Below are 15,353 nucleotides of genomic sequence, written 5' to 3' on the forward strand. Positions count from 1 at the left end.
CCACTGTGCTTTTACAATACCAGATACTTCTTCTTGTTGTAATTGGCTGCTGGAGCTGTAGAGCTATAGCTTCTGTTGCCATGTTTATCCTTAATCTAGTTGGGATTGTCCGGAATTGAACCATTCCCTCTGTGGGTGGAATCTGAGCAAATAAAATGTCAAGAGGCCTCATAGTAGGCTGAACCACTGTTCATGTGCCAGATACATATGAACTGTTGTTGTTGTTGTTTAGTCGTTTAGTCGTGTCCGACTCTTCGTGACCCCATGGACCAGAGAACGCCAGGCACCTCTGTCCTCCACTGCCTCCCGCAGTTTGCTCAAACTCATGCTGGTAACCTCGAAAACACTATCCAACCATCTCGTCCTCTGCCGTCCCCTTCTCCTTGTGCCCTCCATCTTTCCCAACATCAGGGTCTTCTCCAGGGAGTCTTCTCTTCTCATGAGGTGGCCAAAGTACTGGAGCCTCAGCTTCACAATCTGTCCTTCCAGTGAGCACTCAGGGTTGATTTCCTTCAGTATGGAGAGGTTTGATCTTCTTGCAGTCCATGGGACTCTTAAGAGTCTCCTCCAGCACCATAATTCAAAAGCATCAATTCTTCGGCGATCAGCCTTCTTGATGGTCCAGCTCTCACTTCCATACATCACTACTGGGAAAACCATAGCTTTAACTATACGAACCTTTGTTGGCAAGGTGATGTCTCTACTTCTCAAGATGCTGTCTAGGCCTGTCATTGCCCTTCTCCCAAGAAGCAGGCGTCTTTTAATTTCGTGGCTGCTGTCACCATCTGCAGTGATCATTGAGCCCAAGAAAGTAAAATCTCTCACTACCTCCATTTCTTCCCCTTCTATTTGCCAGGAGGTGATGGGACCAGTGGCCATGATCTTCGTTTTTTTGATGTTGAGCTTCAGACCATATTTTGCGCTCTCCTCTTTCACCCTCATTAAAAGGTTCTTTAATTCCTCCTCACTTTCTGCCATCAAGGTTGTGTCATCTGCATATCTGAGGTTGTTGATATTTCTTCCGGCAATCTTAATTCCGGCTAGGGATTCATCCAGCCCAGCCTTTCGCATGATGAATTCTGCATATAAGTTAAATAAGCAGGGAGACAAAATACAGCCTTGTCGTACTCCTTTCCCAATTTTGAACCAATCAGTTGTTCCATATCCAGTTCTAACTGTAGCTTCTTGTCCCACATAGAGATTTCTCAGGAGACAGATGAGGTGATCTGGCACTCCCATTTCTTTAAGAACTTGCCATAGTTTGCCGTGGTCGACACAGTCAAAAGCTTTTGCATAGTCAATGAAGCAGAAGTAGATGTCTTTCTGGAACTCTCTAGCTTTCTCCATAATCCAGCGCATGTTTGCAATTTGGTCTCTGGTTCCTCTGCCTCTTCTAAATCCAGCTTGCACTTCTGGGAGTTCTCGGTCCACATACTGCTTGAGCCTTCCTTGTAGAATTTGAAGCATAACCTTGCTAGCGTGTGAAATGAGTGCAATTGTGCGGTAGTTGGAGCATTCTTTGGCACTGCCCTTCTTTGGGATTGGGATGTAGACTGATCTTCTCCAATCCTCTGGCCACTGCTGAGTTTTCCAAACTTGCTGGCATATTGAGTGTAGCACCTTAACAGCATCATCTTTTAAAATTTTAAATAGTTCAGCTGGAATGCCATCACTTCCACTGGCCTTGTTATTTGCAGTGCTTTCTAAGGCCCATTTGACTTCACTTTCCAGGATGTCTGGCTCAAGGTCAGCAACCACACTACCTGGGGTATACGAGACATCCATTTCTTTCTGGTATAATTCCTCTGTGTATTCTTGCCACCTCTTCTTGATGTCTTCTGCTTCTGTTAGGTCCTTTCCACTTTTGTCCTTTATTGTGGAAATCTTTGTACGAAATGTTCCTTTCATATCTCCAATTTTCTTGAACAGATCTCTGGTTCTTCCCATTCTATTGCTTTCCTCTATTTCTTTGCATTGCTCGTTTAAGAAGGTCTTCTTGTCTCTCCTTGCTATTCTTTGGAAATCTGCATTCAATTTCCTGTATCTTTCACCATCTCCCTCGCATTTTGCTTGCCTTCTCTCCCCCGCTATTTGTAAGGCCTCATTGGACAGCCACTTTGCTTTCTTGCATTTCCTTTTCATTGGGATGGTTTTCGTTGCTGCCTCCTGTATAATGTTACGAGCCTCCATCCATAGTTCTTCAGGCATTCTGTCCACCAAATCTAAATCCCTAAACCTGTTCCTCACTTCCACTGTGTATTCATAAGGGATTTGACTTAGATTGTATCTTACCGGCCCAGTGGTTTTTCCTACTTTCTTCAGTTTAAGCTTGAATTTTGCTATAAGAAGCTGATGATCTGAGCCACAGTCAGCTCCAGGTCTTGTTTTTGCTGACTGTATAGAGCTTCTCCATCTTTGGCTGCAGAGAATATAATCAATCTGATTTCGATGCTGCCCATCTGGTGATGTCCATGTGTAGAGTCGTCTCTTGTGTTGTTGGAAAAGCGTGTTTGTGATGACCAGCTTGTTCTCTTGACAGAACTCTATTAGCCTTTGCCCTGCTTCGTTTTGATCTCCAAGGCCAAACTTGCCAGTTGTTCCTTTTATCTCTTGACTCCCTACTTTAGCATTCCAATCCCCTATAATGAGAAGAACATCCTTCTTTGGTGTCACTTCTATAAGGTCTTGTAAGTCTTCATAGAATTGGTCAATTTCAGTTTCTTCAACACAAGTAGTTGGTGCATAAACTTGGATTACTGTGATGTTAAAAGGTCTGCCTTGGATTCGTATCGAGATCATTCTATCATTTTTGAGATTGCATCCCAGTACAGCTTTCGCCACTCTTTTGTTGACTATGAGGGCCACTCCATTTCTTTTATGGGTTTCTTGCCCACAGTAGTAGATATGATGGTCATCCGAACTGAATTCACCCATTCCCGTCCATTTTAGTTCACTGATGCCCAGGATGTCAATATTTATTCTTGCCATCTCATTTTTGACCACCTCCAACTTACCCAGGTTCATGGTTCTTACATTCCAGGTTCCTATGCAATATTTTTCTTTACAGCATTGGACTTTCCTTTCGCTTCCAGGCATATCCGCAACTGAGCGTCCTTTCGGCTTTGGCCCAGCCGCTTCATCAGCTCTGGATCTACTTGTACTTGCCCTCCGCTCTTCCCCAGTAGCATGTTGGACGCCTTCCGACCTGAGGGGCTCATCTTCCAGCGTCATATCTTTTATATGCCTGTTGTCTTTGTCCATGGAGTTTTCTTGGCAGGGATACTGGAGTGGCTTGCCGGTTCCTCCTCCAGGTGGATCACGTTTGGTCAAAACTCTCCACTATGACCTGTTCATCTTGGGTGCCCTGCTCGGCATAGTTCATAGCTTCTCTGAGTTCTTCAAGCCCCTTCGCCACGGCAAGGCAGTGATCCATGAAGGGGACATATGAACTAGTGATGATCAATTAGATCAGAGGCCACTAACCTGGTGCCCACAGGCACTATGGTACCCATGAAGGCTTCCCATGCTGACCTTGGGCAAGAATTTGGCTTTATTTTTTAAGTAAGTCTCTAAGCCCATTGAAAGAGAATAATGGGACAAAATGTGCAGCTGCCTCCTCCGTGATTTCTGTGCAATGATAGCAGCATGGCTACCTTTTATATATTTCCTCCATTAGTTGTGGTGGGCTAGTGGAGATTACTTAGACCTGTCTCTTTCCCACCATCTAAGTTTCTTTCTTGACAGGCCGTGACAGACTCTGCCTGCTAATATAAATGCTCCAAAGAAAAACCCTACACAGAATGTTAACATATTTCCTGAAAAGCAGGAAAAGGCTTAACAAAACAGATCTCATGACAAACAAATTGGGGAAGTACTGCAGTAGTGTTTTTCCAGAGCAGTAAGTAGCATTTTCCATTTCTTCTTCTTAATATCATCCATAGGCTGCTTGGAATTAGGTGACTGTGTCTTGGGTACTGAACAAATTTACCACTGAACTTTTTTTCTGTACTGTACAAGTGCACCATCAATTTGCCTCCATTTCTTCGTTATGTATACCTCAGTCTTCAGTGTTTAAATTATATCTTACAAAGCCTGTAGTGCACATCCTTATATCTTAAGACTATGAGGTTATTGAAATTAAGGGTGTCAACCAGTATATTTTTCAGTGCTTGTCCTTTCCTAATCATATGAAGTTTTAAAAAGGCATTCATATTAGAGTAGAGATTGTCTGAGACATCGATTGAAAGTTAAATTTCATTGACTTAAAAATTCACTTTGAAATAGGTAGGACTTCAACATTAATTCTCCTCTCTCCCAAATTTTAGTAATCTCTCTGCCAGCCAAATACAAAACTGTTGCTTCCAGCTCTTCTCACAATACTCTCCTAGACGAAGCTGTTTCGGGCCCACCCTAGCAGGTGGGCATGACTTGGATTCCAGCTCCTTGGAATAGCCAACTGCCCATTAGTGTCCATTGCACTTAGACCATACCAAAGTGTAAAGTAAGGGCCATTTCACATAGCAGCATGACTCATAAATTTTTTTATGATGTGGACACTTGTCCACTAGAAACAGAGTAGCCAGGAGCTATTTCTTAGTAACTGAGTCTAAAATCCCATATCAGTGGCTATGTAATTTCTATAGCATTAGTAGCAATAACTCAGGTGGGACGAGGACAGAGATTTACATCCATTAAAAATCACTTATGCCGATAACTCCCTGGTGCTTTGAGACATAATGAAATTTGGGCTAAACATGCAAGAGAAAACAAGGACTCTCTCCTGAGGATAGCTTATTAGGGGTAGCCAAATGTTCTTAGACTCCAACTCCCATCAACCCCAGCTAGCATAGAGAACAGCCAAGGGTGAGAATTCAAAAATATCTGAAGGCCGGTATTTGGCTACCCACTGCTTTACAGTGGCATCATCCATAAGAGACAACGCCAGAGAGCAATAGTGTTGTTGTGTTTAGAAGAAACAAACATCTAGCCAGTCCCAGCAACAATTAATGATCAAATATCCCATCTGCCTGATTTTTCTTGATTCTCCTGTTCATTTTCCCACTGCTCTGTCTGTGGACTTTATAAGTCCCTTATAAAGGCTCTTAGGCCTGGATAGCAGGGTCACACAGGTGAAACCAGCCACCCTCTGTTGGCAACCACAGAGTTTCTCCCCCCCCCCCCCTCCAGCTCTTCCTTTGGAAACAATTCATTTCTGAAGGCTCTCAACCCTCACAGTTGTTGTTCTGGCAGCAGCTCCCATACAAAAGGTCCTAGGCCACACAGGTAAAGTCAACCCTAATGGCAACCAGAGTTTCTCTCACAGCAAAAGTTTACCAAATTTTGATTGCTTGTTTACTCTTCCTTTTCGCCTTCAGGAGCACCAAAGGCCTAATTTGAATTAAAAAATATTAAAACAGTAAATACAGCAAATAAAACTAGCTATACATAACAACACTTTAAAAATTGCTCACAAAAGACACATAGAAACAAGAGCAAGCACCAACTATATCACAACAGCCTAAATTCAAAAAGTCTACAGTAAGAGTTTTGAATAGATCTGTCACCCAGGGCCAGCTCCTGGTCTGAGAGCAAAGTGCCCTCTGATAGGCCCTCACCTCTCTTGACAGGCTCTGGGACAATGGGCTGCAGTAACAACAGCAGTGAGTGGCTACGTCTAGCTACTGTTTGAATTTCCCACAATGCCCCAGATTGAAGCTACATCAGGAACATAGACAGACATGAAAACTGCAGCTAGACCCAGCCATCTTGTACTGTTTAATGCACTGGGTTGGCAAATTAATTTTAAACCGAGGGGCAGTGGGACTTAGGGTAGAGGTCAGCGATGAGCTATTCTGGGGCACTGAGGCCCAACAGTTGCCTAAGGGTGCCAGATGCTAACTTTGTTTTTTCCAGCAATGTCCCTTGAGAGACAATTTCATAAACAAGGTGCCCCCGCCCAAAATATACCAGTATTGCTTAGAATAGTGGTGGCACCTGAAGAAAGGGAATGGGGTGATGGGGAATAGATGCATTACAGATTATTTGGAAGTACTTAATCCAGGTTGAGAGACTTCACAATTGTCCTTTTTCAGGATTTATACTAGTGACCTTAGATGCTGATTCCTGAATTTATATTCATCTGTTCCTCCTCTGTTTGGATTTTCAGGGACCATTAATGAAGCCCTGTCAATTATTTGGAGACAGCATGATACAACTAGTGGCCTTTGGCTTGGCATAAATCTTACTAAAGTTAGAGGATAATAATGCATGAGGCAACTTAAAAGCACAGAGACTTGCAGTCTGCTCAAAATATTGAAGTGCTTTGAAAGAATGAAGTGAAATGTCATTCATATATAGACACAGTCCCAGAGAAGGCTGGGCAGGGGGGCAGAGCCAGTTGCTGCTGCATTTTTTCCCTTCCTCCTCATTCTTCTGTGAAGTTGCAGAGTGAGCCGAGCAGGGAGGGTGAATCACAGACCGGGAGCCAATAAAACGTTAACTGAGGCAAGGACATTGTGCATAGCTGAACTCTACAAAGCAGAGTCAGGAAGAGAGAGAGAGAAAGAGAGAGAGAAACAGAGAAGCAGAAGCAGACTGATCAGCAGCTTGTAAAATATCAGCATGAGGGAAATAGTTCATATCCAGGCAGGCCAGTGTGGAAACCAAATTGGAACCAAGGTAAGGGGAATTATTATTATTACTAAGTGGTATTTAGTACCCGGTGGTTCCAGTTGTAAATCCTTGTGGTACAGTAGGATTTTCTGTTTTGTGCTATTGGGACCCTCTTTCTTCAGACACCCAGCTGCAAAAAAAGATATTTTTGGAAAAGTATGTTTAATTCATAGTGCCTTAAGAATTTAGGAAGAAAGTGATAAACTATTTTTTTTCTCCTAAGAGTTTCACTTGTTTTGGAGAGAAGTTTCTTGTTCTGGAGCAAACTCAGATTCTAATTTTGTGCGTGCTCACATAGGCTACAGAGTGGGAAACCACCAAAACGGGAACTAAATAGCTCATCTCTTCCACGTTGACCATAAAAGGTTCTGGAAAAAAACAGAAACGAAGGGAGAAAAAAAACCCTGAGGCAGCAGCGGGGTGGGGGTGAGGGGAAATAACCCAAGCTAGAAATGCTGCTGGAGATTTTATCCGTTTTCTCTGTGGTTTGAAATCTTGATGTGAATCTGCCTAGCTTTTGACCTTATCCCCCCCCACAACCCCACCCTATATTTTCTCTGCTGTTCAAGCCTAGAGCAGGGAGGGGCTCAGAGGAGCAGCCTTCAAACATGCCAAGAATTCGGCAGCTGTTGCTTCAACACATGCCTCAGAGGCCTGTTCTGTCCCTGCCAAGGATGGGTGGGTTTCGATGACTTGCAATTAGTGGCAGAGATAAAGAGTAAGGGAAACACGCATACACAGAGTGTTTTTTTGGGGGGAGGGGAGAGCTATGATGATGACCATCTTCTCAGAGAGTTTGTCTCACTTTTATTTTCCTTTGCCACTCAAAAGTTTTGGGAAGTGATCAGTGATGAACATGGTATCGACCCAGCTGGAGGCTACGTTGGTGACTCACCGTTGCAGCTGGAGAGGATCAATGTCTACTACAATGAATCATCCTGTAAGTGTACCATTGTTGTCCAAGGGCTAAGCATAATGTGATCTCCTTATGGGAGGAGAAGAGATGAAGAAAGCAAAGAGGTTTGCTCAGTTTCCTCTATGTACTTCATTACGTGTGTGTGTATGTGTTGTTACACCTCAACTGTTACAGTTCTATGCTCACTGCTTACCGGTACTTTGTTGGGAATAGGAGGGAGGTAACTTCGAAAGAGTGTGTGAACTACAGTTCCCAGCATCCTCAGCAAGCTTTACCAATGGCCAGGGATGATTGGAACTGTATTCATTAACATCTGGCAGGCCAGAGGTTCCCCACACATGGCACAGAAACACAAAAAAATGGTACTTGGACACAATTCAACGTATTTTATTTCAAAATTTGAAATGAAACTTTAAAAACAAATGGAAGATTTGCGAAGATTGACTTGAAAGTGCTTTGAGCAAACTGGAGTGGAATCCCATAAGGAATAGGAGGAAAGGGTAACTAGATTTTTAGTGGGCCAGAGGACAGTCTCAGTGTGCTGTACTGCACTTTGCCCCCCCCCCCAAGTAGAATAAAAGATATTGTCAGGGGTTCAGGAGCAGAGGCACAGGAGTGGGCGGAGATGGAGAGCGAGGAGGAGGAATCCGAGGGGGATGGAGGCAGTGACAGCGGTCAGAGGGATTCCACGAGCCTCTCCAGCGAATCGGAAGATTCACAGAAGGGAGCGCCGATGGCCAGGGCAAGGGGGGTGCCAAGGGGGAAACCCCAGAAGGAAGGGGCCAGCGGGGACTCCCAGAGCAGCAGTTGGAAATCAGGACCAGCTTCCCCACCAGAGCGCAGTGGGGGGGAGGAGTCCCAGGAATCGGGACCAGTGTTCTCACTACCAGCAAGAGGAGATGAGTCAGGATTGACCACGCCTCCATTGGAGAGCGGGGAAACGGTCAGGAGGAAGGTTACCGGCTGGGCGCGCGCGCCAAGTTCAAATGTACAGGCGAGCAGCACAGCAGGTAGCCCGGATAGGGAGCCAGGTCCTAAAGCCCGCCGGAAGGAGGGGCAAGACTCAGGGGGGTCAGCGTCAGAAGAGTCCAGAAAGGAGGAAACCCCAGGGGGCAGGAGGACCCAGAGGAGGAAAGAACAACGGAAGAGGTGGAGTAGGGCTAGGATCTTAAACTGGTGCGGAAGGGGTGATGAGTCAGATGGGACTTCGCCGATCTAAGGTTAAGATGTAGGGCTGCACGCTCTGGCGTTGGAATGGAAACCAAACTTCAATAAAGACTTTTGTACATTACATCAACCTGGCGTTGGTCCTCTGTGAGCTGGGACCTAGAGGCAGCCCTGACAGATATGCTAATTTCCTGGCTTTTTATTTTCTTGCACAGAGTAGAAACAAAAGCAGCTTAAGGTGACATCAGTTTCACCATGATCCTCCCTTTGCTAGCTGTATGCTGAAGGGCTGACCTCATTGCTTTGTATTTGTGCTCAGAGTATTGCAGTCTTCTGTTTTGTAGCTTCCACATTCATCAGCTTCCACATTCATCAGAAACCTGTGTAGATTATCTGGTTCTAAGTCTAAGTCTTGCTGCCGATAGTTAATTTGTAAAGAGAGAAGAGCCCATTACTTAAAACACTTTGCTTCCCACTTTGGTCCCAGATATGAAGGATGAAGTGATTAGTCACTCAAGGTGCTTTCAGACTGGTGGTGGTTAGTACTATAGTTCACTGTTCTTCTGCTGAATCCTACATGTGGAATTGCTAATGACTTTCTACACATTGGAGGATATGGTGCTTTGAGTGGTCTATCCAGCTGTGTTCCATCTACACTACTGGGCATAACATAATTTGTATGAGTGAGGTGAATGGAAAGTTCAATTGAGCATGTCATTTTAGCAGCATGGCTTTTAAAAATAAAAATGTGAAATTATTCAGTATACAGTAACACTGTTTGATTTAAGCACACTTGTGCAACTAACTTAGCAGAACATGCTTCCAAAATGGCGTTGACGGGAAAGGCAGCATATTAAAAAACGAACTTCTCAATTTGCACTAAAACACTTCTTTCATATAAGCACTGATGCTGCTGACTAGAAAGCTTAATAGTGAAGATGTGCTAAAGCATAGATGCATATCAGGCTCAAGTGCCTGATATGTGCATACTGCACATGTCAAACCTAGACCTCTTTTTAAAATAATACAGAATCATAACACTAGGGCAATCTGCACCTGCAGATATTGCAGTACTGCTCTGTTTTATGTTTTTTAAAGTACGTTTTCGATATTTGACAAATAGTGGAAGAACTATGGGGAAAACACAGGACAATGATTTCATGATAACATCACACAGATGCCCTGTAAAAAGCAACAAAAACTAATGAATTTACTATGGTGTAAGCCTTAACTGACTATAGTTCATTTTGTAAGATGCATCCATTGGCAGGTATAGAAACAGAGATCTGTAGAGGAAAATAACGTAAGCAGCCATGAGGTTAGAAATAAATGAAATGCAAAAAATCCAGCGTAAATGCCTGGTGTGGAAGCACCTTCTCATATAAAATGAAAGTTATTTTCCACATGTATATAAGCAGAACTAGAATCTTCTTCACCTTCCAAAGGATAAGCCTTGGTACTGAACATCTGAGCCCTTGCTCAGTTTAAAGACTGCTTGTTATAAGGGTTATAGTGAGCACATGATCCTGTTCAGCTCCAACTTTTAATTTAACGAGTTCCAAGCACTTTTGCCTTTTGATTCAGGAAAGTTCATGGAGGACAAAGTTTACAGCACCAGCTAAGCCGTGATTCACTAACAGCAGTTCCCTAAATGCCAGGAACCATTGTCCCAGCCCAATAGCATAAAATCCTGCCATTCTTTACAAATACGAGTATATTAAGCGTTTGTCCTGGATGCATTCCAGACTGGGTGGTTCATTCTCTTTCGACTAAAGACTTCCAACACTTTTGGTTGGGTTAGGCCTGCCACCTCCCCTCCTTCCATTTCTGGCTGATCAGTGCTACATAGTGCCTGTTATATTTATCTGTTCTAATCCCCCTGCAGTTCGCAGCATTGTTAGCAGATAGGAAGGGAGAAAGCAACTTTCCAGTCATGGTGGGGCCTGGTATAAGAGATAACAATGGGACTATCCCTCCTCTTTACATCTGCAGTGGTACCTCTGGTTAAGAACTTAATTTGTTCTAGAGGTCCGTTTTTAACCTGAAACTGTTCTTAACCTGAAGCACCACTTTAGCTAATGGGGCCCCCCGCTGCTGCCGCGCCGCTGCTGCGCAATTTCTGTTCTCATCCTGAAGCAAAGTTCTTAACCCGAGGTACTATTTCTGGGTTAGCGGCATATATAATCTAAAGCGTCTGTAACCTGAGGTACCACTGTAGTTGTTTAAAAGAGTCACAGAAACTCAGCTATGCTTGCTAGAGTAACTTTAGGGGTTGACACAAGTAGGGAAGCAAAGGGCTAATACAGGCAAGGGAAACCCTTGACCCGCCCCTCGCCCCGCGGATATGACTGAACTATAGCTCCTTATTTGCCTTAGCAAGCATAGGCAGTGGCCAGGGATAAGGGAAGTTGTAGTCCAGCAATATCTAGAGGGCTACTGATTCTTCATCGCTTCTCTGTAGTGTGAGTCCCAACCATATATATTCGGGAACAAGCCCCATTGAACACAGTGGGATATACTTCCCATTGCTAATGGAAACATGATAGTGTTTTCCTGTTCCCTTATGTACAATTTTCTACCTAGCAGAACAAAATTAAATACTTTTAATGTTGATTTCCTAACAAATGTATTTATAATGGCTTCCGTTACCCCTGACTATTGGCTATTCTGGTTGAGCCAATTGGAGTAGGAATCCCACAACATCTGTAGGGCCAGTGGATCCCCATCCCTGCCTCAGGATATATTTACAACCAGTGTCCTTTATCACATGTCCTTTCATTTCAGTTTTTAAATTGTTGTCCCAGTCCTAATCTCCATGTTTCCTCTGCATGTGTACTTCTTCCTCTCTAGATTGTGGGCTCATGTTTTCTATTGTTTTGTTTCAAAAATAGCACCAGCTTGTAGAGTTATATTCAGGTACCTATAAACTTGCTAAGAACTTTAATATGATATGCAAACAAGGGATTATGGGTGTGTGAAGAAAGTGATCCAGGGGCTTGTAAAGTTGCTGCATTGTACAGAATGGAAAGAGCATCCTCTGTCACCAAAACAACTAAGCAAATTCCATGTGGTGAATGTGAACAAGATCAGCTGGTAATAAAGACTTTGACAATAAAGGAAAAGGGTCATGCCAATGGTCACAATAAGGGACATTATGTTATATTTTCCCAAACATTTGTGGGGAAGTAGAGGTATACATTAAACTGAGCTACTAGAAACACAGTGATAAATAATTATATTTATGTATGTGTATGCGATAAATATGTGGCAAGCAATTGTAATAAATTAAATCCCAAAGCAAGATGCATTTCATTTTTCTTATAGCTCGGAAATATGTGCCCAGAGCAATCTTGGTGGACTTGGAGCCGGGAACCATGGACAGTGTGCGGTCTGGTCCATTTGGACAACTCTTTCGGCCTGATAATTTCATCTTTGGTATGTATATGATTGTCTGTTACAAATGCTGGCTAAACTTACCAAGTAGATTATGTTGGAGTTTGGCAAAGTGCAGAAATAAATTGTTTCTTTCTTTCAACTGCTGGTTGAAAGAATAAAGAAACTCATTACTCCTGGCAAACAAGCCGTTCTGGGTACAAGCTCATATGGCCTTTATGGAGCCATGAGGTTAACAAAAAGGTCTAATACTAACTGATGGGAGGGGGGAGAGGAAGCAAGTAAAGCCTGAGGAAAACAATCTGTAGGTGGTGACTTAAGAAGGAATAAGCAAGGGAAGACTATGTTGCCTTTCTGTCTCTCATCCCCATCGGGTCAGGTAACCTATTGCAAGCACTGCTGCTTTCCTTCTAACAGATGATGAAAACAGGAAGGAAAATGTAAATCGGGGTGGGAAAACTGTGACTTCTCAGATGTTGTTGAACTCATCATCCCTGCTTCATTGGCCATGCTGGTTTTGGCTGATGGGAATTAAAGCCCCAAAACATCTGGAGTGTCACAGTTCCCCACTCTTGTTTACAGGCAGTTTGGGCCACGTGAAAAGGGCACGTGACCCACAAGTTACAGGCAGATTGCCAGTGCATTTCTATGTGACTTTACTGGAATCTTTTACAAAAATGAAGTAGTGGGCTCTAAATTATAAATTTAGAGAGTCATATGTGTCAGTCTTTAAAAAGTGCAAGGAGAACGAGGTATGCACAGACTAAGTTTATCTGTGATTGGAAAATAAGTGGTCCTGTTAAAGTGTGGGTCAATGAGGTAATCTCTTTTGTAAATAATATTTTTTAATTAAAAATGTCTGTGTAAATGATTACAGATTTATGGAGTGCTTTTGGACATGCTGAAAGCAACACCTTGGTTTTAAATGTAGTCATACCTCATGTTGAGTCTGCTTCAGGTTACGTGTTTTCATGTTGCGTCCTGCGGCAACCTGGAAGTACTGGAACAGGTTACTTCCGGGTTTCGCTGCTCGCACATGCACAGAAGTGCTAAATCGGGCCCTGTGCATGCGCAGACGCGGCGCTTCGGCTTGCGTCAGTTCCATGTTACAGATGGGTTTCCGGACTGGATCCTGTCCGTAACACGAGCTTCCACTGTAGTCAGAACAGTGCAGCATTTTATGTTATTTCTGTGGTGCCATCATGTCACTATGTACTTGAGGAACATGTGGAATGTTTTGGACATTTTGGACACATTTGGCAGTTAAATGAGCTCTCGGTGTAACTCTGTTTAAAAGTTTCCCACAAACTCTATGCTTAAATGCATACAGTGGATAAATATGAGTATTTTGAAGTTCCTTATTATTTCATGAGTTGTAAACCTATTCACCTCTTCCCCTTTTGTTGTGTTACCTCAGGACAAACAGGAGCTGGAAATAACTGGGCCAAAGGACATTATACGGAAGGAGCAGAGCTGGTAGATTCAGTGCTTGATATAGTAAGGAAAGAATGTGAACACTGTGATTGCTTGCAGGGATTTCAGCTCACTCATTCTCTTGGAGGAGGAACAGGTTCTGGGATGGGAACACTACTGATCAGCAAAATCCGAGAGGAATATCCTGATCGGATAATGAATACATTCAGTGTCATGCCATCTCCTAAAGTCTCCGACACTGTTGTGGAACCATATAACGCCACACTCTCAGTCCACCAACTGGTTGAAAATACCGACGAAACCTACTGTATTGATAACGAAGCCTTGTATGATATTTGCTTCCGCACTCTGAAGCTTACCACTCCAACATATGGAGATCTGAACCACTTGGTGTCCGCTACAATGAGCGGGGTAACAACATCATTGCGTTTTCCTGGTCAGCTAAACGCAGATCTGCGCAAGCTGGCAGTGAATATGGTCCCATTCCCGCGCCTACACTTCTTTATGCCAGGATTTGCTCCACTGACTGCCCGAGGGAGCCAACAATACCGGGCTCTCACAGTCCCGGAACTCACACAACAGATGTTTGATGCCAAAAATATGATGGCAGCTTGCGACCCAAGACACGGACGGTATTTGACAGTAGCTACAGTCTTCCGAGGTCCCATGTCCATGAAAGAAGTTGATGAGCAGATGTTGGCCATCCAGAACAAGAACAGCAGCTACTTTGTGGAATGGATCCCAAATAACGTCAAAGTGGCAGTTTGTGATATAGCACCCCGTGGCCTCAAGATGGCCTCTACCTTCATCGGCAACAGCACAGCTATCCAAGAGCTCTTCAAAAGAATCTCAGAGCAATTCTCAGCCATGTTCAGGAGAAAAGCTTTTCTTCACTGGTTTACAGGAGAAGGAATGGACGAGATGGAATTCACAGAAGCAGAGAGCAATATGAATGACCTTGTGTCAGAATATCAGCAGTACCAAGAAGCTACAGCAAATGATGGAGAGGAAATTTTTGAAGATGAGGAGGAAGAAATTAATGAATGAAGTCTATCAAATGCTGTTCTAAAAATGATTACGTCTGAATAGCTAGCTCTAGTTCTAATATTTTCCAGGATAGTAAAGGATATAACAGACTTATTTTTCAGGACTATATTGTTTTCCTCAAACTGTGAATCAGAAAAATCACCTTAGGCTGCAATCTTAAGCACAGTTACTTGAAAGTGAGTGTTGATACCAGCAGGACTTGCATCATCGAAGTAAATGTGTTTTGCAGTGTTAGTGAGGCTTTTGAGTGCTATTCTGTACTAAGTATATAGTATTGAGTTGCTGGGAACAAACTCTGTTAATAAAAGGAATGGAAGAAGTCTAATATTTCATATATTAAATGCATATAAATGAATGCTCAAACACAGACATTTAAAAACTAAAAAACACACAATTTCCTTACACTAGTAGCTGGGAGAATGTCAAACCTTACACAATTTTATGATAGAATCCATGTCCTTCACTGGGATTGAAAAAGCTTTGCGTCTGCATCACACATTCTGTGTTGAATCAATCAGAAGTGTTCTGCTTCTCCATTCATTTAAAATATTGAGTTGGCATAGTTAAACGGTTAGATCTTTCATTCAAGTGCACATGCCCCCACATAACTTTTCTCACTCCTGTGCCTTTCACAAGTACTGTCAGTTCACACAGGGTGATTCTGAACCAAAAGGCTGAACAAGTGCTCTGTGTGAATCAAGTGTGAGCCTTCCAATACTTGCCA

General features: G+C 43.2%; 1 protein-coding gene across 1 annotated transcript; it reads left to right on the top strand.

Moving 5' to 3' along the window:
- The first annotated feature begins 6,421 nt into the window (after window positions 1–6,421).
- Window positions 6,422–14,954, top strand: TUBB6 (tubulin beta 6 class V). The gene is made up of 4 exons (XM_083746804.1): window positions 6,422–6,678; window positions 7,504–7,612; window positions 12,080–12,190; window positions 13,566–14,954. Exons 1-4 carry the CDS (start codon window positions 6,622–6,624, stop codon window positions 14,627–14,629), a joined length of 1,341 nt encoding a protein of 446 aa, XP_083602930.1. The 5' UTR covers window positions 6,422–6,621; the 3' UTR covers window positions 14,630–14,954.
- The last annotated feature ends 399 nt before the right edge of the window (window positions 14,955–15,353 follow it).

This window comes from Podarcis gaigeae (genome assembly GCF_964106915.1).
Source record: "Podarcis gaigeae genome assembly, chromosome: 7".
Lineage (NCBI taxonomy): Eukaryota > Metazoa > Chordata > Lepidosauria > Squamata > Lacertidae > Podarcis > Podarcis gaigeae.